General features: G+C 45.2%; 1 protein-coding gene across 1 annotated transcript; it reads right to left on the bottom strand.

Annotated features, from left to right (window-relative positions):
* Window positions 1-10050: 10050 nt before the first annotated feature.
* On the bottom strand, window positions 10051-15090 carry CUNH1orf53 (chromosome unknown C1orf53 homolog). Its single transcript, XM_024213067.2, has 3 exons — window positions 14797-15090; window positions 11672-11773; window positions 10051-10277 (listed from the first exon to the last, which is right to left on the bottom strand). The coding sequence occupies exons 1-3, from the start codon at window positions 15088-15090 to the stop codon at window positions 10206-10208; spliced, it is 468 nt and encodes a 155-aa protein (XP_024068835.2). The 3' UTR covers window positions 10051-10205.
* Between the last annotated feature and the right edge of the window lie 6993 nt (window positions 15091-22083).

Below are 22083 nucleotides of genomic sequence, written 5' to 3'. Positions count from 1 at the left end.
CCTGTGCAGGGTTGGTGAGCTGAGAAGTGCGACTGGACTGTTTTGGTGGGTCTCTCCCATCTCGCCTCCCCCTCCCCCCAGCTTCGCCTATAGAAGTACAGGATCTTGCAGTGTTTATTGTCTCATTTGGTGGTGCTGAATGGCCAAGGCCGCCTCTAGACCCCAGATTCACCCCCATTTGGGCCCTTTGGTGGTGGCAGGAAAATGAGGAGAACACCTTTGTGGGCGTAGGTGGAGGTTACTATCGTGGGGAGCGGCTGGACCTTGCCAGCAGTGTAATTAACCAAAGAGCATTAAGCAACCTCCCCCTTCCCCCAGTTATTGTGTCCACGGAAATGATGCTGGATAATTAGCCCCGCTCGTGTCCGGTGGATCCAGGCTTCCACGTGGAAGACGTAACCGCAGGCTCGGGGCAGAGATTGCACGCTGGGGATAGCGCCAGCCACCTTGCTCCTGCCCAGCCGCAGGGGGATCAGTAACCCCCCAGCATCCCTCCCAGGTGAAGTTTAAACTTCCAGCCGTGTTAACGTCCAGCCGGGCGCAGACCCCGGTCCTTCGCCCTCAGCCTCACAGTGCAAGCAAACCCCAGCCGCAGCCCCACCTTGTCCCGTGAGCTGGGGAGGGGGGTTATGGGGCAGGGAGGAAGCCCCCCCCCTGGAACCATTCCCCAGCTGCAGCGCTGCGCCGCGCACTATAACCCGCGGGGAGAAACGGGGATTTCAGCTGGCTGCGCCGGTGCCAGCGAGCGCTGTGTGCAGGGCTGGGTGGGACAGTCAGTCTGGGCCAGCTCTCGGTTCTCCACACTTACTTTTCACACCATTCTCCGCCTTGCCTTTCTCTGCAACAGCTGCAGGCTGTTTCCTGACACCTCAATCCCCGCTGCAGGATCTTCCTGGCGGCGGTTCTGCTCCCCTGGCTCCCTTAGTGGCCTTCCGCCCTAAACTCCAGCATGACTCGTGAAAACACCCCCTCCAGCCCCCATTTCCTTTCGAACAGGGACTCCCGGAGTCTCCGCCCCCGCCCATGTAACCCCCAAATCCTCCCTTCTCTTTCGCCCCAAGTAGCTGAAATGAATGTTATTTGCAGATTGAGTGTTGCTACATTCCTTCCAGTGCCAGAATACAGCTCATAAAACACAATTTCACACAAAGATGGAGCCAATCAAGTGAAATAAGCCGGTATTTTTTTCTCGGTTGGCACAGTAGACCCTGGACAGCAGGGCTGCTATTTACTGTAAGTAATGTAATTAGCCCTTTTGGATGGAAATCAATTTTTTTTGTTGCTTTTTTTTTTTAATAGGAGAGTAATTCCTATAACACGATACGGCAGACACAAAAGGGTCAGGGATTCTCCCTTAAAAATGGGTAGGTACTCTCACAAATCGCAGTTTCCTGAAAAGCAGTCAACGCCTTGAAAAAAAAAGGGGGTGGGGATGTTCAGAGGGGTAGGTTCTCCTTGGAGAAAACAAGTCAATTAGCACAACAAGCCACAAGAAAAAGGTAAACAAGGCGATTCAATCCGGGCTGCGGGTGTTGTTTGCAGTGGAATTTCGAAACTTTAAATGTATTTATTTATTTATTGCCGAGCTGCCCAAACCAGGCCAGAAAATGAAAAAGTTGCCTCTCCACCCGCTTTGCCCCCCAAGAAAAAACAGTTGGGGGGGGGGTATACAAGCCAGGATTGCACAGCAAGTGTGGGTAGATGAAGTTTAAGGAAAGGAATCCAGAAGCAACGGCTTTGCTGCCTAATGATAACGATTGTAATGGAAGAGAAAGGGGCTAATGGCTTAAAGGAAGAGGACGAACTCCACTCTCCACAGAGAAGAGATTTAAACCGTTTACAGAAAGTGTGTGTGGATACATGCACACACCTATTCGAGAGATTACGTGTGTGCGCGCATATATATATGGTGTGTGGTGTATTGTAGATTACGGAGCTATTTTGGAAATGATTAAAAATCTATTATAAACAGATGGATGATATAAATATCCCCGTTATCATTATAAATCTAGTGAATTCCTCTTTGCCTAACGTGTTTTTTGGTCCCCTTCCAAATATTCCCGTTGCAGCGGTAACAAACCATGCCCTAACTAGCTAGCTTCCCAGTGTTTTCGGGTTTATGAGAACGATCAGGATTGCCCCGCAAGGCCCTGTTTTCCAGAAAGGAAATCGCTTGCGTTTGGAATAGATACGTGCTCAAAATGTCCCCGGACTCAGCGTGGAGGGGACCCTAATCCGATGTGTGTTTGTTTCTCTCCTCAGCCGGGACCGCTCGAGCCCTGTCCTATGTGCGGCTGTTCCCTGCCCCTCTGACTGAAGCTGAGACCGAGCAAACTCATCGCCTGTGCCCGGAGCCTAGAGAGGTGTGGTTTGGTGCGAGCCCACCTCTGGGACCGCACTGAAAATAAAGGCTAGTCTCCGTGCCCGGAAACGAGTACAATGAGCTGCAGGTTTCCCTCCACCAGGTCATTCATCCGAAAGTGGCTTCTTCTTGCCCTCTCTCCTTGCCAGCCCGCCCCAGCGGAAGCGGGGTTTAAAATACCAGCTCCCGGGCGCTTTCAGGCAAAGTGCTCTTGAAAAGTTGAAGCGCTCTCTCCCCCTTTCCTCCCCATTTTGTCTGCTAATGGCTTTTTGCTGGGTTCAATGAAAAACGTGCAGGTGCAGGGGAAAAGCTTCCGAGCCAGCCAGGGCGTTTGAGAGAGAGAGAGACCAACCAAACAAAAATCATTTGTTACATTTCTATCACTATGTTAGCTCAATGACGCTATTAGGAATAATTGGGCAGATCCCATAACAAAACTCAGAAGTGACTAAACCCCTTACAATCGGGCGCACTTAATTAATTAGAGCCCTTTCTTTCTGCTCCATCAGCTACGGGGAAGGATACACTAGCTGCTGCTGCTGCTCCAGCAAAGAAGGCCAGGGGTTTCTTAAGCCTTTTCTCGTTAACATCCTAATGTTGAGAGACCACTCCTGACCTAGAGCGACACTAAAAGTTTGTTGCTAGCATCAAACGTGACTTCTTCGTTTCCAAAAGGCCCGTAGTAGACCAAGGTAAATCTGTTTCAATATTCTTAAGATTTCATTTCTCTTTGTACATTGTAACTCTGCTGTTCTCGGGCAGGTTGGTGGGCGACAGACAGCTGGCTCCTGGTGGAGTTTTGCTGGTTTGGTTGGGTGGGAGAGAGAATTCATCATTTAAAACCAATCCGATAGGAAATGTCACATCCAATCGAACGATTCTCCTCTGGGAATCGATTTATACCAGTGCCCCACTGATTCTGAATTTGGTTTCTCATTTCACACGGCCCCACCAACCCCATTCTCTCTATCAATGGCATTTTAGGAAGGATACAATGATGCTGAGTAATATGTTCAGATCGTGCTATGCGATTTCAGATTTTCCTTTACAAAGACAGAGACAGGGTGCGGCTCGGACTCCCGGACTAAAGGGGTGAGATGGATGCTCTTGTTTTTGAGATCATCCCAGCAGGTAAAATGTTGCCGTGTCTCTGTATCGCGACACCGAACGCTTTGCAGTGGTCACAAAACGCGCCTCCGCTTTAGCGCTTCCATGGAACCTTCCCTGCGACTGCTGAAACCACTTCCAGCTTTGCAATTAGCATGCGCCCAGGGCAGATTGCATGCGTGCGAATGCGATCATTTGGATCCGTTTTGCTATCGAGACCGTATTCTTTTTGCCACGGGCTACTGCCTCAAGCCTGTTAAAGCGTGAACGGATCTTGTGTCTAGTTCTGAGGATTTAGGACAAGGTCTACATACAAATTAATAACTGACAAATAATAATTAGAAGAAGGGGGAGGGTATTCAAGCAGGCGAGTTCTTTAAGCAGAGGAGGTTTTGCCTTAGTCTACCTTAAAACAAGCGTTTGCTTATTTGGAGAGAATGGCACCGTGGCAATGCCAGAGGGTGTGTCGGGCTGCTTAGTGCGACTCTGGCGAGCCGGATCAAGGGTCCGACAGCTGACCACAGACACAAAACCCAGCAATCTGCAAACCTCCTCTTTCACGTGCCCGAACTGTTCCGCAATTTCCAATTTATTTGACTCCGGAAAATTAAATAAATTAACAAACAACCCCCTCGAAGCAGCAGCACCATTGATCCTGGTGCCTTCGAGTGCGGTGGCTACAGTGAAATCTATTTTCAAATCCTAATGCTGTTTTCTGCTCTAGAAGGTAGTGATGGGATAAATGCTTTTAACGATCAATTTAATCACCCCACAAAATCCGCGGCTAATACAAGCACTTTAGACACAAAGGAGGAAAATCTGAACGTTGTTACATCCCTTCTGCAGTGGCCTCAGATGTAGCTGCTTTCAGCATGTAAATGAATTGCATTTTAAGGAAACGATATTGTCGTGTAAATATCCGCTTCGGTGTCAGAAATAGCCTCTCCTCTGCCAGCACCACCTTTTTTCTATCAGATGAAGTCTGCTCGAATTCCCATAAATATTCTGCGGGCAACTTTCGAATGATACAGAAATGGAGAAAGCTGGTGCATTACAATCTCAGAGATTCACAAAATCAGCCTCTCTTCCGCGGGCTAAGGCTATACGGTGGCTCTTAGTCTTTGAGTAACACAAACACAGATTATCTTTATCTACAGAACAATTGGAGGAAAAAACCCAGCCAGAGCAAAGTGCTTGTGTTTCCCAGAAACCTGGAAATGTGTACGTATTAATTGGCTTGAGGAGAGGTTATTTTAATTACAAATAATGTGGCGCAGTAATGCCAAACACATAGCCAAATGGGGAGTAACCGCAAACACATAATCACACATCCAAAAGAAAGAGGCAGAGCAAGATTATAGTCTAGCACCGAACTGTGTTGAGCAGCTCAGAACTGTTAGCTTGTTAATTGTTTTCTATGAACCTTGTATTTGCACCCTGGTTGTGATCAGAACGAGGACGCACGAAGCTTCCCAGGGAACTGGTCATATTTTAGTGTATTTGGTAAAGAAGCTTCCCCCGCCTCAAAAAAACCATCCCAAAACAACCTCCCCCCTCCCAGACTCTCTTTTATTAAGAAGAATGGCTCAATCTTCGAAGGCTGATATTTCTAGATTAAAACACACTCACATGCACCAAATGTCGCCTGCGAATACACCTGGGGAAAAGACCATTCTGTGCGGCTCACCAAAAAAAAAAAAAAAAAAAAAAAAAAGGCAAGCAAATGACATCCGTGAGGTCTAAATAGCTGTATTCTTAGCAAAGACTCAGGCAGGATCTTACCTTAAGACCTTAGCAGCTTCCCCCAGAATTGTTCCCTTCTTAATGAGTGAGGAATGGGTTTTGGAAGGAGAGGAGACGTAATGATCTAGCCAGTAGATGGAGGTTGTTCCTTGTTTCTAGCAGAGAATCCCTGTGTTAATTAAAATCAACAAGCTGCTTGGTGGAAAGATATTTTTCCTCTCCCTGCCCCACGCCACAGCCTCTACCACAGAATTGACGTGAATTTCTAACCTCTGACCTCTTACCAACAGACACTTTATACCTGCCCCTTACTTTTGTGTTTACTCTTCCAAATGTTTTTAAACAAAACAAATAAACAAAAAAGCATGAAAAAAAGAAACCCCACCTCCCAAAAGTAGCTGGTTTGCTAGATTTTCTTGGTATAGCTCTCTCAGTCATCTCTCCTGATATAGCTCTCCCCCCTCAGTAATCAGGTGGGGTGCTAATGAGGAGCTGGTTGTAAATAAAACTAGTAAAGCAAATAACATATTAGGGTTTTTTTTTAAAGGCGGCAAGGACTGAAGGGCTGTTAAAATACTGCACTATTTCCCCATCATGCCATCATTTCGCTCTGTGCCTATTCACAGCTGAGCAGCAACTCCTCTGTGTTGGGGCCATCTCTGTACTTCTTTTGAAAATCGTACCGAACCAGCCCTGGAATGTATCAACCCTTCCCACTTTCATAAAAAGAACCCCTCTCAAATGGATTCTCTAAACAGCAAACTTCAGCCTGATGTGATGTGATATGATGTACGGATGTATGGAATAACCTCGCATTGCCAAACCAGATGAAATTGGGAGTTGTCATACAATACAACGCAGCCAAACCTCGGATAATTGTAAAACTGAATCCAATTTAACCCATTAGAATAAAATCAGATGCCAAGAAGAATTGGAATCATTGCTTCTTAGGTGAGGGCATGGATGACAACTGATCTACTGACTCAAAACAATAGAAAAAATATGAATCTGAGAGTCATTTTTAAGAGTCATTCTCCTTACAGGGCTATGCGAAACTCAGCACCGCCAGGAGCCCAGGGGTTTCAACCATGCTCTTAGGGGAGAGCAGTACACGCGTCTTTCTCACCAATTATTTACAGAATGGTTTTCCGGGAGATGGGTTTCCTGTAAGAATCCTAAAGGCGGGGGCAATTGGTTCTGGGTCAGGAATACTAGAGGACTTCTCCCCCCCCCCGCCCCGTGACAGTTTCAACTCCTCTCTCCTAAGCAACGTGGCCATTTAGTGTCTGTAGCCAACATGATTCTTTATTCGAAACAGCAAAGAATGCTAATGATCTTACAAAGTCAAAAATAACGCTGTTGTTGTACAGTCATCGACAAAAATCTGTAAGTGTCTGAAAGCAATTAATCCACCACGTGTAAGGAAGGTGCAGCGCCAGGAACGGGCTTGGGTTGATGATGCTGTCTTTGGCAGTTCAGCAAATCCCCTAGTTTGCCTAGACTCTGGCAGTTGTGGTGGTAGTTGTCAACAAACAGCTGCTGGTGTGAACCGAGTTCATGCTGCAGACAAAATAATAGCATCGTGTCACTGAAATGTTCCTCTCCACGCCACGACTTTCAGCGTGTTCTTTAAAATGGGAATCTCGTCAGTAATCCCACGGTTGGTGAAGGCTCCGCTCCTGGTGTATTTAATCTCTCTCTCTCCGGTCCTTACAAATAGCTAGATGGTTTATATAATAATGCATGGAAATGTCATGCTGAACGCTTGAAATCAGAGTTTCAGGGGTGACATTCGGGGAAGGCTTGTTAATTTCAGTTCCCATAGTATTTTAACTTGGACCTGCAGTAAATACCGCGATCTCGTGTTACAGCAACTCATCTGAAGTGACTGATTAAGCAGGTGTCAAGGAGGGAAAGTAATTAAAGTGCTATAATACTAAAAGCGTCGCAATCTTTTTTGCAGGATGGGTATTTTGTGGGCGGGTGATAAAAAATAAATACACGAAGTTTGACTTATTGACATTAAGGAGCCGCAGGTCTATTTTACTTTCATAATATGCATGGTGGTGACACGTTTTTAAAAAGTTTTTCATCGGATTCACTTACAACCGGGGAGTTTAAAGCCAGCCTAGCCAACGGCAAGAACAATCCTTAATACTGAAGAGCTTTAATCACAGCAACGGCATCTCTGTATCTGCCTTGAAATTGGCCTTGTGCACGAATAGATAGATAGATAAAGATAGATTTAAGTGGGCTTGTTCTATTTTGAATCTTCTTGGGACACCTGCACTTTCTGTATCTTTTCTGTTTACTTCGAAGGGCCTTTTTCTTGCCCCATGACCAATGTATTGCTGCTATTGCCAGGCTATGTCTGCATTAGCTACTTTATAAGAAGCATTGTTCCTCTCACAAAATAGAAAGGGGGCAAAGAGAGATTCCATTCTAAAGTGAGCTCCAGCCGTTTATATGGCCAGATGTATTGCCCTTTCCATAGGCAAAACGCATCCAAAGGAACCTTCGATGCATTTTCCCCATCTAACGATTTCGTTTAGAAAATATTATTATATATATAATATCTTCTTCCAATTACCGACGCCCTAATGGGAGCAGGAGGCAGAGGAGTATGCAAGGCTTATAATAAGCTACCTGCTGCGTCATGCCTAAATAATGTCATGCTTTATTTCATTGTTATTATTGCTGTGGAGATGACATAACTAGACCTTACATTGGAAATTCTCCTGCTAATAAGATAACGAAGAACGATGGATCCCCCTATGTTGACACAAGGGGAACCAGTTGCTTGTGGATCCTTAAATTATAGTAACTACCATTTGATTCCCCGAGCCACAAAACTGATGAGATTCTACCTTTGGATACCTTTAAGTGCAGCAGATCAGTTCATTTAGGATTTTTACGCCTCCATTTCCCTGCAATAAAAATCTCCCTCTATGTATTTGCATGCATACATGGGGCTATCTAAACACCCCTAATAACACTAAACATTAATTTACTATTTGCTAGAACGGTGATTCCAAGGACTTTCAGCTATTTGTACACATTCTGTTTAATGTGGCTTCAGTCTATTTACTTGCCAGACGTGAATGTTCATTTAGATCCAATTACTAAACCGAGGCAAATGGAATTTAGCTCTGAACTGCTGCTCTCCCATCTTAATGTATAAGGAATGATATTAATACGCAAACGAAATCCATTTGGATGTTTAATGTTACCAGAAGGCTGCGCTGACGTTCAAACGATCTAAATCTTAGCATATGGGAGGCTGCACAGGGAGCTTTCTAGGATGGGTTTCAAGCCATTTCGTTCAACCAAAGCTGAAGTGGACCGAACTGGGACACCAAACAACTGACAATAGTTTCCAGTTTAAGTAGACCCCGGGTGCTTCACAATCCACAAAAGGGGAGGAGAAGGGAAATCTTTCGGTTTATTACAACAGCTAAGGGTAACCATATCCCCCCTCCTGTTCTTTTTCTAACATGCAATGTCCATCTTGGAGTTCTCAGATAACATCATGATAGCTAAATGTCCAATCACTGCCTACAAATAACCCAGCTCGCACTTCATATTTGAGGGGAGGTAGGTAGGAAGGGAGCCATCTCGATCTTAAAGATATTTGTCAGGTACTTGGTGGGGGTTTGTTTGTTGGAAACATACAGTGATCAATGGAAATCTTAATCAGGAATATTTGGGGGCTATTTACTCCATGAGAAAGAGACAAAAAATACAATAGTCAAGATACCAACAACGTTCATGGGAAATAGAACAGGACTTAAAACTAAAACAAAACAAAATAAAATAAAGCTGAGATGTCGTAGTTAGATGTCTTCTATCATACAACAGTTAAGTACCTCCTGGGTGCTCATGAATATTTGTAGGATATTTTACATTTCATTTTATGTTTGCAAACATAGTTCTCTCGTCTTTTCAAAGGCACTTGCTAATTTGGACACCAAACAGACTGATGTTCAATCAAATACACAGAAGTTAAATTATTCAGAAACTCAAACGCATCTGTGGGACCCCCACTGCCCCTCCTTTCAGTTCCAGAGACTTTACCTTGTAATGAGTCTGTCAGGAAAGCCTCCTTTGATTTTTACCTCAAGGTGATGGCAACAATCACCTTTTCCATGGGGTGGAAAGATCGATGTTTGGTTCTGTGTGTGCTTTGCCACCCTTAACGATGCTACGATGTTTCATTGAATGGCAGATGGACTTGGTAATGACACATTTGTCTTCGTTCTCCTTGGACCAGAGTGGCGGAGGAATTGATGGAGGTGAAAGCTTGATGCTGTGGTTCGATCTGGGTTTAATGCCACTCTCGGTGTCAGTGGTACTTCAGTTCAGACTAATTTTTTTAATGGCCTATCTAACGATCTTCGAATGTCAGCATGATGTGATAAAATAGTATGGGCCGTGCTCCAAACAGACTTCCCTAAAGAATGGCTTTGATTCACACAATATAACGAAATAAAATATATGGTCTTTTATATTCTTACTGCTAGAATAAAACCGTTTTGAGATGGGATTACACTTCTTGGGCATTCTTGTAGGTTACACATGGCATTCAGTGATGTAAATAAAAAAAATAATTGAAACTCCTCGATTTACTACCAAAATCAACAACATCTCTTGAAGTGATTTACGGTGCATACAGTAGCAGTGTTAAGTAAAGCGATGGTAATCTGAGTACTACCTGCACCCGTATTCTTGATTTTACAGCGAAATTAATCGTGGTCTCAGTTTGTAACGTGTGATTTATAACGCTAAGGAAAGGGAAAGGAGTATCACTAATAATGTAGCATCTGAAACACCCAGGCACACACGGTTTAGCTTGGTTTTTATTACAATTGAAATGTATTCAAATAACCCAGCATCAATAAAAGGAATGCCAATATTAATGCAGTCGAAGCCACAAAGAACTGATCCTGGCTTAGGTTTCTGCAGTCTCTATCGTAGATGACAAATGCACTGATCGTCAAGTATAAAAAAATGAATTGAACCGCTTCTTTTTGGACGGGTCTTTTACGTTAGCTTGATCATATGGACACTGCAGAAGAAATAAAACAAGTCATTATTGCATTACTTAGCAATCAGTAAGAAAAAGCTCAACCCTGCTACGTTTAAAGAAGAATTGTTAATTATATTATATAAATCATTTGATCTATTGTGCCCTCCAGACTAACAGGAAAATAATGGCAACCCCAAGCAAATGGTCCTAATTAGTGCCCAAGAACCATTTCCTAAATACGTCCTTCCAACTCGAAGAATTTGACTGACCAAACCAATCTGTCCCCCCACCCCCTTAAACTTCTTTAGTTGGTGCATTATTGCAAAATGTTCTGCATAACAGAGCTCCGAGCAAGGCAAAGGGGCAACCAGGACAATAACGTTCTAGCCTTTCAGTGTTGTCTGTAATAAGTGTAAACATTTCCTGATAATTTTAAATTTGTTTTCAAACGTCTACCAGTTGACTCTCTCTTTATAAAAGTACTTAATGAGTTTTCATCAAAGAGTGAGTTTTTGGCATCATTACTCACGAATTTCACACTGCAATAGTGGTATAAGAAAACTTTTTCAACTAAGAAGCCAAAAAGGAACTAGAAGTGAGCAGTGCACATTTGAACTGTAAATTACCCGGTTGTTTCCCTCCTTCCCCCTTTTTTTCGTGCGCTGTTCTTTAAAGCATGTTCTAATAACTAAATTTACTAAGGGGAAATATATGTTACCCACCTGGGGCGTCAAACACTACTCGCCTGAGTAAGGTGAATTTGATCAACATATTATTATGGGCCTGATCTTGTCAGCCATTGAAAGCTACGGGACTTTTGCTATTTACTTCAATGGAAGCGGGACTGTGCTCAGTGTGCAAATTACAAAATATCACCTTCTCACACTGCACAACTTCGATTTCTAAACGGTATTCAGAAAATACCAACACCAAGTCCTATTATTATAAAAATCACACAATATTCCACCGTACCCCACATATTTTGATACTTCTCAGTCAGACTGGAAAACAGACCCTTCAACATAAGTCTAGAAAACTAAACTACATTTGTGGCAAAATATCTCTGTTATGTTAGTTCATTTCTTTAAAAGGAGAAAGTTTGCTCTGAATAGACTTTCTGTCATGCTGGTTCTTTTCATAGGCATCTTGCACTTGCCAACGAGAACATGACTTATATAAAACAACAGTCTATTAAATAACTCCTGTGAAATTCTCCTAGCAGTTCAAGGAGATAATGTTAACCTGAAATGTTGCAACATTCTATTTTAACGTTAAGAAAATCCCTCAGTGACCTTTCCTGGACTTATTGTCCTTGGCTAGTCTAAATTTTACAGTGAAACATGCCAGATAGCTTGCTAGCTTTTCCTAATGCCAGCATTTAAAATATTTTTCAAAGTTATTTTAATGCTGCAAAGCAAAGATTTCATACTCACATGTCTGCATGCAGAACCACAGCATTTACCTCTCTGCAAGTGGGCAACTTTGGTGAACACTAAATAGCCAGTAACTGGATCCACATAGTTTTGCAGGCCAGCCTTAAAAAGAACCACCCAAAACAGAGTCAACCTCAATTCTATATAGTCTTCATCTCTTTGTGGTTTCAAACTGGAAGTGCTTTGACATTATCTCCCTAAAATCCAACTGTTTAACTGAAACCAGTTCAACTATTATAATCTGACCCTTATACTCTGTAACTCAGACAGAACTGACAAATAAAGAGATTTGGGGAAGTAATAGAGCATCAGCAGTGCATATTTTAACATAGCCATAGATTCAGCCTTCGCCATTCATTTCCTTAGAGATATTTTATATAGTCTCTAAATTATTCTAAGCTTTTTAGAAGAAAATGGACTTTCACACCCAGGCTGCAGCTGCATTTACACTTCGAATTATAAGAAAGTGTAAATGTATGATGCTGTATTTATGCTTCCAGAAAAGGGTCTAAGAGAATGTGACATTTACACTCTTCCTGTTCACTTTAGACATTATACACTTTTGGACTTTTTTATGCCACATTCTTTTCCCTTTCTAAATGTTCTTGAGTTTTGATTACACTGTAAATTATTTTTTAAAATGGTTATAAAATGTTGACACCTTCTGCTGCTTTCAAGTGCTGCTTGATCAAAAGCAACTTTCATCACGCCAGCTTTGACGCTAAAAAGTATAACTGCAATTTGCAAACATGATGCAACTGTTAAACTATTTTATATTGGAGGGAACGTAAATACTTGGCTGGCATCCGCCTCTGGTGCTGGACAAAGCTGTGTGGTAGCAAGATATCACCTTTTAATATTTAGGTCACTGTTTGATTGTCATTTCCAGCAAGTGGCCTTTGCAATTGCAACAATGCTTATAGCCAGCGGAAATGTTAAGATGCCAGGGTTTTGGATCGTGTCTTTGCCGGTATGGACATAGCTTTAAAATGTTCGACACCAAATACGTCACTGCTACGTTTTGGAGAGCAAAGATAACGCTCCCTGAGTTAAGCTGGAGCTGCACATTTCAAAAGTGTAAGCGAATCAACTCCTTTGCTTCCCTGTTCTGTTGCGCCAGTGCATCCGTAAAGGGGCACATTCCCTGGTGTTTGCCTGCAGCCCCCGAGATAGCGGACGGACTAACACAAAGAAGCGAAGCCCAAAGGTATTTTTAAAACTGGTCCAGAAAACCTGCTAAACATCAGCCATCACTAATGGCGGCAAAGGCAGAGAGCCAGCCGCCTGCGAAAGGGAAGGCAGGTGGGAAATCTATCTGCGGGACTGTTCCATGCCCACGTTAAGGCCATTTACTGTAACCATGCTGAATGCCAACAACTGCCATTTGACCCTCCGGCGGGCAGCTGCCTAGGAATGGGGGAATTCCTCAGTGGGAATCTCCTGCTGGGACCGATCTCGCTGGAGGCAATGGCAAAACTCCGCAACCGGAACAGAATCGGCCCAATGGCTGTCCAGGCAAACTCAGCGACTGCTGGCGGTGGAAGAGGCCGCTGCAGAGAGGCGCGCAGCACAAGGTGCTCGGAGATGCACATCCGTGGGAGAAGGGGGAAAGGGCCAAGCGTTCGCCATGCGTTGCAAACAGGGTGCGTTGTCTAGAGCAGGGGGAGAGGAGGCGGAGGCCACTTATTGCTACAGACTCGGTATTTACTGCAGGTTCTCATTGGCCTTCCATGGTGGGCTCCTGTCTAATGTATGCTGTCCCTACCGCTAGTGATGAGCCCCACGCACAATTACAGCAGGTTGCTTCCATCTCTCCAGAAAACAAAACAAAGCAAGGCTGCCCCACTTTCCTCTGCCCTCCGGTATGGGAGATGAGGTACCAGCTCAGCAGCTCTCGGCGTGCAAAGGGGAGCGGAGCGGTTATTAATCATGTCAATGCCGGAGTTGGACATGGAAGGAGAGAGTCACTTCGCATGTCGGCACCCTATCTGCCTTGAGGCTGGTATCGGGACATATTTCCCTTCCTGCAAAACACCCGAGCATTCCATAAAAACTAGAAATACAAGCTAGTTTGTCAGGCCCGAAGGCTGGGTAAATACACATTTGGTGTTCAGGCTACCAGCACTGGGCAGTTTGCTGGGCGTCCAAGAGTTGGATTGTATCACCACGTTGTTATTTTTGGACATATTTCTCCCTGACATAATCAATAACTAAGATCTAGTGCTGTAAGTCCCCAGTGTGCAGGTAACATGGCTCACTCAGGCGCTGCATGAGCTTTCTGTCTGGGGACTGCTGCCCCTCTCCGGAAAGATTTCGCTTTTGCTGTCTTAATTGTTCTCTTTGTCCCAGGCCTTCCGTGACTTGCCCCAACCCTACAAAATGATGGAACTGGGAGCGCGCTCGAAAGGCTTCTCTGGTTTCCTGTGGGGTTTTGTGACTTTATTCTCTTTACAGTTCCCGTTGCACCAGGCAGCGTCTTGTGAGCAAATGGCCATCTCTGATCGCGCAGAGGCACGTGCCAATACTTCTGTGCAGAGAAGTTCGGGCTAGAAAGGCCATCGCTATGAAATACCCCAAAGGGACCCCCGGCCACAGCAACCCCGGGGAAGTTGAAAGGGCAAGACAGTCACTGATCGTTAATGTGGCACAAGTGTTGCTGGGACACGGAGCTCCTGTCACTCTCTCGGTTGTGCATGCACTTCCACTTCTTCCTTGTGACCGCAGCCAGCCCCGAGAGCAGCTCGCTGCGCTCATCCAACCGCCTTAGCCCGCCTCCTCCCCCCTTTCCCTGCATATCCAGGCCACACGCCGGAGCTCGGGACACGGTGTTGGGCCGACCCCGGCATGCCCCCAGCTCAGGCTGAGGGAGAGGCCCGGGAAAGCCAACCTGTCCATGCACTTCCATGGGGCTGGCTGCAGAGGGCCAGGCAAAGCTGCCAGCGTGCGCGGCACTGAGCAGCCCCGGGCCGTCCATTAGCCGCTGCAGCAGGGGAGCGGGTCCGCAGGGAGCCCTAGCCTGCAGCACGCCTCCAGCCCCGCGGGCCCGCCTGGGAGCAGCCCGGAGCGGTGAGGCGGCTGCACAAGCAGTGCCCCGCGGGCCCGAGCAGGAAGCGCGGGGGACTCACCGCGCAGGCCTCCCGGTGCAGCGCCACGATCCGCTTCTCCGCCGCCGTCAGCAGCTCCTCGCTGCCCGGCCGGCTCGGCTGCTCAGAGCGCTCCCCGCCGGCGCCGCCCGTGGCCCAGCGCACCCAGGTGCCGCAGCCGCTCTGGCTGCAAAGAGGTGCCCAAGGTGGGGAGCCGCTTGCAACTGGGCGCCAAGGACGCCGCTGCCATGGGCCCAGGGGAGGGACGCGGCTGCGGCCGCGAGTCCCTGCTCTGTTGCAGCCGCAGGAGAGCCCCAGCCAGCTGGAGGGCCCCATTCCTGGCACTTCTCGCCGGGGCGCCACCCTCTCCCGCCGGGGCAGGAAGCAAGTCTGGGTCACAAGCCCTGAACAGACCCAGGCTGGTCTCCCGTTGGGGCTCGTTGCTGGTCTGCGTCCACCTGGGGAGGCCGAAAACAAAAGAACCGAGGTCTGCTCCTGGTGCTGTCACCTGTCACCCACCTCTGCTCTCCTCCTGCTTGTCACACCCCTGGCTATTCAAAGAACACCGAAGGCAATGGCAGGACTCCAGCGAGCTTGGATCAGGCCTTTAGACTGTCTTAGCTGCTTGTGCAGCCCCTAGCCCAGCCATGCCTCCAGCCCAAGGAAGGACTTTGGAATTAGTGTAATATAATAATTAATAATGTCCTTGTCCCTGCAGTTATGTTAGAAACGACCCATTCTACACGGACAAGGGGTTTACAGAAAATATTTAATTTTTGCATATTTCTGCTATGTAGCCCAATAGTTTTCAGTACATCCCAGCCAAATCCTGCTGGCATGTGTATATATGTTTGCAGGATCAGGACCTTAAAAGGAAAATACTAAATATGTCTGTTTTTTATTCTATATTCTCTCACTTTTTAATAGCTGGGTTTCCTGTCTGGGCAAGGAAGTGAATATCCAGATCACGATGCAGTAAGTAGGCAGGCAAAGCAGGCTGCTACTTGAGAGTCTTCATTGAAAAGCATGTGTTCCAAGCTGCATGTACATGTAACAAACCACTATGCTCTGCACAGGATGAACCACTTTCAGATGGTCACAACTTTGTTAAATTATAACTAACTTATTTTCAACCCCAGTAAAGACCTTACTCTGCACGGAGGTCTATTCATCTGCTGAGTGTCCGCTTCCGTATTTCAGTCATTTTTGTGTTCTCGGTTGTATTCAGGTTGAATTTAATTGTATTTTTGTATTTTATTTGAAAATAAAAAGTATACCATATAAACTTATGAACATCATATTGTTTTATTCCACAGCACAGGAAGATATTCATTGTTGGTATTGTCATCTCAGAGCATTTCTAAAAGTGCCCCAAATTGCATCATTATATTTTAAAACTTTTTTGTATTATTCAGATAGCACTGTATGTGATGCTTTAAAGTAGCAAAAATACACATAAAATATTGCACCTATCCTGAAAAACTTAGTTTACCTTCTTTCCTATAGCGTTCTTTAATTTCATCAGTAAGATGAGTAAACAGTCTATATTGATTATATAATAGTTATTGCCCCCACAAAAAACCTATAACTAACTTATACAGTAGTTAGTTGAGTTCATTTCCTATCAAGGTGATGAGTAAAAAACAAGGAATTCACCAGTTAGATAATACACACTCAATTCACAGGCCTTATCACCCACACATCATGATATACAAACATACTGGGCTTGATTCTCCTCTCACTAATACCAGTTTTGCACCTGTGTAACTCTGTTGGCTCCAGTAGCACTGATTTATGCCAGCCCAAGTGAGAGGGGATTCAGCCCTACAGACATAGCTCCAAAGCAAAGTCCTTTTCAATTGCAGCATACAACCCCAATGCACGTATGCAGTCCCTCACAGTCACACCCACACATACAGCTTGATCTCTGACCTCAGCTAAATTAAGATATATTCCCTATACACAACGGTGAAGTCTATGGTGTGTTATTTGTATGTGGAAAAGTGTAACATTGGAGTTAAGGCTGTGCGGTTGAGTGTGGACGATGGAAGGAGGTAGTGGAAGTTGAGATAGGGAACTGGTAAGTGGAGTGTTGATAGACTTAACTACTTGCTTGTTACAGTTTGGGTTGGTGGGTTATGCATTTTAGCAGTATGAGCTCTAACAATTTTTTTTTGTAGGAGAATACCTAGATATACTACTATATTCAATAGCTTCACAAAATGAAGATGCTGGCTAAATATCCTATTTCAAAAGTTTCTTTGTTGTAAATATCAATAAAATATGCTCATTTTTGCAGATGTTGGCCCTTATCCTGCAGTTCTTGTCAGATTTAATGTGTATTTCAAATTTTGACAGATAAATTCCTCGTGAACTTCTATGAAATCCTGAGCAGAGCATAGCCGGAACCAGCCAGCACATGTATCTTTAACTTTTTCATTGAGGATTTTGCAGACCGTGTTGTGTAACACCTTCCACAACTTGTCACCTGAAAATATTGCCTGTGCAATGAGAAACCCTGTCACAGGCACACATTTTTGTGGAACATAGGCATAACCATCTAACTGCTGATTTCAGTGACTTCCAGCAGGGTGAATTTTGCTGATTAAAGGTCAAAGTATATCAGAAGCATAGGGAGCTGAAGTCAATGCAAGCAGGCTAAGGCCTGGAGTGTGCGATGCTGCTCTGTTATCACTGCTAAAAATAGCAGTTTTGCCTGTTCCTATAGAACAACCAGTTCTGATATCTAGGCTATCGCCTGCCAATGGAAGCTTGTTCCAACCAGTATATTCAACCTTTTTTTTTCAGTTTTAAATTACTCAAGCAATGGGGCTTCTGCTGCTTCCCGTAGGATATTCTTCCACAACCCTCTGGAGAAGGCTTGCCTGTTCTCATCGTACAGTGATGAATCAAGGTAAGATGGCTGCTGCTTTTCAAGGAGCCTGTGTGGTGGAAGTCGTAGAAGCAGCTGAGAGCAAAACAGTCAGGGCCGGCTCCAGGCACCAGCCGAGCAAGCTCGTGCTTGGGGCGGCAGATTCTACGGGGCGGCATTCTGCCCAATCCTAGGGCGGCACGGCCGCTTTTTTTGGTTTGGTTTGTTTTGTTTGCCGATCCGGCAGCCCTGTAGGGGGCAGTGGCGCGGAGGAGGGGAGCGCCCTTCTGGGAGCGGGCTGCGCGCTCCATCTGCCCCAGCCGGTGCCAGGTTTGTAGCAAGCCCGGCAGGGCAGCCCGCATCCTTCCCTCCTCACCGACCGGAGCGGTGCGGAGCCCTCCCGGCAGGCGGCGCAGCGGTCGGGGCCGCGTGGCAAGTGCCCCGCTGAAGCCCTGGCTGCCCCCCTTCTCTCTCTCCCTTCCCGCTCCCTCCCCTTCTCCCCTGCTAGCCGGGGCACGTCTGCAGCGCCGGGAGTCTCCCTGCACCCTAGCTTCGGCTGCCCCGCAGATTTTTTTTTTTTTTTGCCTTCCCGCCCCCCCCCTTTTTTTTTTTTTTTTGGCTTGGGGCAGCAAAAAAGTCAGAGCCAGCCCTGAGAACAGTAACGAGTTTCCAGCAGTGATGGGACAATCTGGAGAAGGGATTGTCTGTTGGCAGAGCTGGTGTGGCCAGGGAAACAGGATGGCGGTGGAGTGCTTTGAACCACTCCACCTGGGACTAAGCCTGAGGGTCCCAGATTGCAGTTATCTGGGGAGTTTACTCTCAGGCTTCAGATAAGCAGTTGGTCATAACAGGAGTAACAATGAAGGATTGCCTGTAGGAACTAGAGGGGACTCAGCAGTAGCGATCCTGAATCAAAGTGTGCTGGGGCCTGGCTGCCTGTGGTTGCTGATAGAGATAGGTGGAGGTATTGGGGTATGGAGAGCAGCAGGAAAGGGGAACTGTGGAAAGGGATCAGGAGGTTGATCTCCACCAGCAGCTGGGCTTTCTTCCTTGAAGGGAAAAGCTGATAGTTAGGGGGATTTTTCTGTTAATTTTATGGGGGGCATTTGTTCTGAGATGGGAGGAGTGTGATTGTTCAAAACCCTTTGGGTTTGCAAGTGGACTGGCTTAGAACTATGGTCTGGGAACGGTGTGGGAGTGTAGTGTGGAAGGACATTAGTCAATGACATTTTGGTAATCAAGGTAGGTGGGAGGAGGAGATAAAACCATGGGTAAAAGACAATAAGAATGGGGGACTGGCAGTGGCTAAAGTAGATTGAAATGGGAGGGAGCTCTCACTGCACCAGCTGAGATGAGGCAAATTACTGAAGCCTTCATTCCTAGCACAGGAAGGTGCCCCTTGCTTTAACATTTGTGGATGGGGAGGCCTGGCTTCTCATCAGAGTATGAGATCTGTGTAATTTCTGATTGTGGCCATGCCATATAGGATGGGGACTTTGAATGCCCAGAATATTGGGGTGTCAGATCTCAGGCACTAGTTTGAGATTTTAAATAGAGCAGGGCAGAAAGGACAGGAAAAGAGTTGTGAGAGTTTGAAAAATGTTCACATCCCAAATCTGGATGAAAAATTAATCTTTAAAATTTTTGCAAACCTAAAATCTATGGTTTGTTTGTTTTTTTTTCAGATCAGGTAAATCAAAGCATTTTGTTTTGATTGTCTTTTTTATTTTTAACCTTAAATTAACTTTAATTTAAAAATGAAGTAAAAAAAGGAACTTTTCTGAAGCTGTATTGTTCAACAATGTTTTGAAGTGGGAAATTCATCAAAACTGACCCTTTCCTGTGAACGGTTCCAGTTTTGCTGAATCAGCAGTTTTGGTAAAAAAAAGTTTAGTTGAAAAATTCTTTACTGGCTCTAGGTTTAAAGCCTTTGCCACTGGATGTCACACTTCTTCAACAACTGCTATTTGACTCAGGAATGGAAGTGAGTGCAGTAGAAAGAGACTGGCATGTAGGACCTATTGGGCCAGAGGCCAGTGTCAGTATAGGGATATTGCCTTACTCCCACTGAATAACCTGCCACAGGTTCTTGAGATACAAGCTTGTCTTGTACCTTTTCACTGCCCATCTATTAATGTTAGTGTCAGAGTCCTCACCTGAATATCCAAGGCAGGGCATCAAGATGGGACAGCTGTGAACATAACACGTGGGGCCTGATTACCAGGCCCTGCCCCTAGAGTAGATGCTTCTACCAGTGTAAAGTGAATGTGAAATGCTACCATTCTGATTTGGGATAGCATTTTGTTTGACTTTGTACTGATGTAAACGATTCCATATGGTGCAGGGCAATGGAGGACCAGGCCCCTGGGCTCACATACAGAACTCCTATTGATCATTTGTACGGCCAAGAGCAGGAGGTCACCAGAGGTACAGATTTTAAATTGCAGTCTATGGAAATCTCTGAGGTGTGTGGAGAGGTCTCTGGATACATGTGGTTGAGTTTTGGTTGATTCAAATATGTGGGCTCTTAGACGCTGCAGAGGTCACTGATACTGTAGCACCTGGTTTTATGTTGGCACCCAGGCTGAATGCAGTGTCCTAGGTATGGTCTTTCCAATATCGTAAGAAGAGGGGCACTCACCTTCCTGATTTGTGAAGTGATGTCTCTGCACATGCACCTAACCACGCTGAGCAACAAGCAGAAGCAGCCTAGCAAATCCATAATACTTTGTTGAACTTGTAGCTGCTATAATTGTGCACGGTACTGCTAGTATGTAATTACACAATCACCAGACTGGGTAGTTTTACTCCGTATTTCACACTGTTTATAGGGCTTCCTTGCTTGAAACTTGTAAACTGTAATACGTGGTACAAAGCATTCTTACCTACTTTTCTTGTAGAACTGCTGGTACAATTGCTTTTTCTTTGTTCAGGATCCCTTACCAGCACAGCAGTCCCTATATGCGTCCATGTTTCACATAGTTCAGCTCTCTCCTCCCCAGACAGTTAGAAGCATTTTAGCTATGAGTAAGAGAAGCTCTTCCTGTAGATTTACTACTTATCTAGCAAATAGATTGTTCCCTTTAAATGGGTGGCAGTAATTTGTCTTGGTATTTCTTCCTGTGTTTTGAGGAAGAGCAACCAGTATCTTCAAAATCACACTTCCAGACAGAGAGCCATCTGTGAGGGACATTTGGAAATGATACTGTGTATCCTAGTGAGTGTGTCTTTTAGCAGACTCTGCTTTTCTGGTACAAGCTAACCTTTCTTTGAGTGGGAAGAAGACAGTTTTTCTGAAATGCTGTTCAATGAGCTCCTTTGCATTTTCAGCTCTCTAAGCTTCAATAGCACAATCAAATGGGAGCCTAGAAATGCCACACATTTGTGAGTCCAGAAATGAAAATAGCCCTTCAGTTGGTATGTAGTAAAGTCATTTTATGATGCTAAATGGACTATATCTACCCCTAGTATTTTTGTAGCCAGCCATACTCACGTGGCCTCAGCAAGTGATTATTTCCCTCCCCCTCTCCAGCCATTTCTTATGTTTCTGTTTTATACATCAGGTTCTTCTGCTGCAGCAACTGCAGTTGTGCTCTGATTGTGGATCCTTTTCATCTGTTTATTTTACAGCCAGCAATTCCTCACACTTTAAACTCTTTGGAATTGGGACTGTGTCTGTGCATTTGCCCAGTGCTTAGCACAAGGGGAAGATTAGCGCTATTGAGCACTACTCTCATATAAATAAATAGTAGTACTAGTAATAAAATATAGATTGTGCTGTGCCTCAGCATTATTTAAGCCCCAAACTGTTTTATTTATTTTTGCTGTGAAGCCTTATTATAATTTGATCCCGAGTTCTCTATGCATGATTTCCATAATACCAATGTATATCTACCAAGTGAAACTCAGGCAGTTTGCAGAATACGAGTGCCTGATTCTCATTTACACAGGGGTTGCTTTACCCTGCGCCACCAGAGTAGAGTAAAGCAGTCTTAGCATATGTCTGTGCTATACTCGGGGGACACAATTGCAGCATGTGTAGCCATACCCACACTAGCTTTGATCAGGCTAGCTTGCTAAAAATAGACATGAAGCTGCTGTGGCATGGGCTAGCAGCCCACGTACAGTCCTGCTGAGGTACATACTCAGGCAGCTAGTTCATTGTGCCACCTGTGCTGCTATGGGGACACTGCCATTTTTAGCAAGCTAACGCAATCAAAGCTAGCTCGGGTATGCCTACACATGCTATCCAAATTGCAGCCTAGCCATACCCTGAGTGTAAATGAGAATCAGGCTTTGAATTTCATGTTTGGCATTCTTCTAGAGCAGTGGTCTCCAAACTTTTTTGATTGTGCACCCCTATCAGTAAAAAAAATTTTGAGCACGCACCCCCTGCTGCGCCGGCTCTACCATTTTTGCTGAAGCCAAAAAAAAAAAAAAAAAAAAAAAAAAAAAAA

This window comes from Terrapene carolina, unplaced genomic scaffold, assembly GCF_002925995.2.
Source record: "Terrapene carolina triunguis isolate 2854851 unplaced genomic scaffold, T_m_triunguis-2.0 Scaffold211, whole genome shotgun sequence".
Lineage (NCBI taxonomy): Eukaryota > Metazoa > Chordata > Testudines > Emydidae > Terrapene > Terrapene triunguis.
The sequence above is the reverse complement of the archived record's forward strand: the minus strand, read 5'-3'. Positions and strand labels throughout refer to the sequence as shown.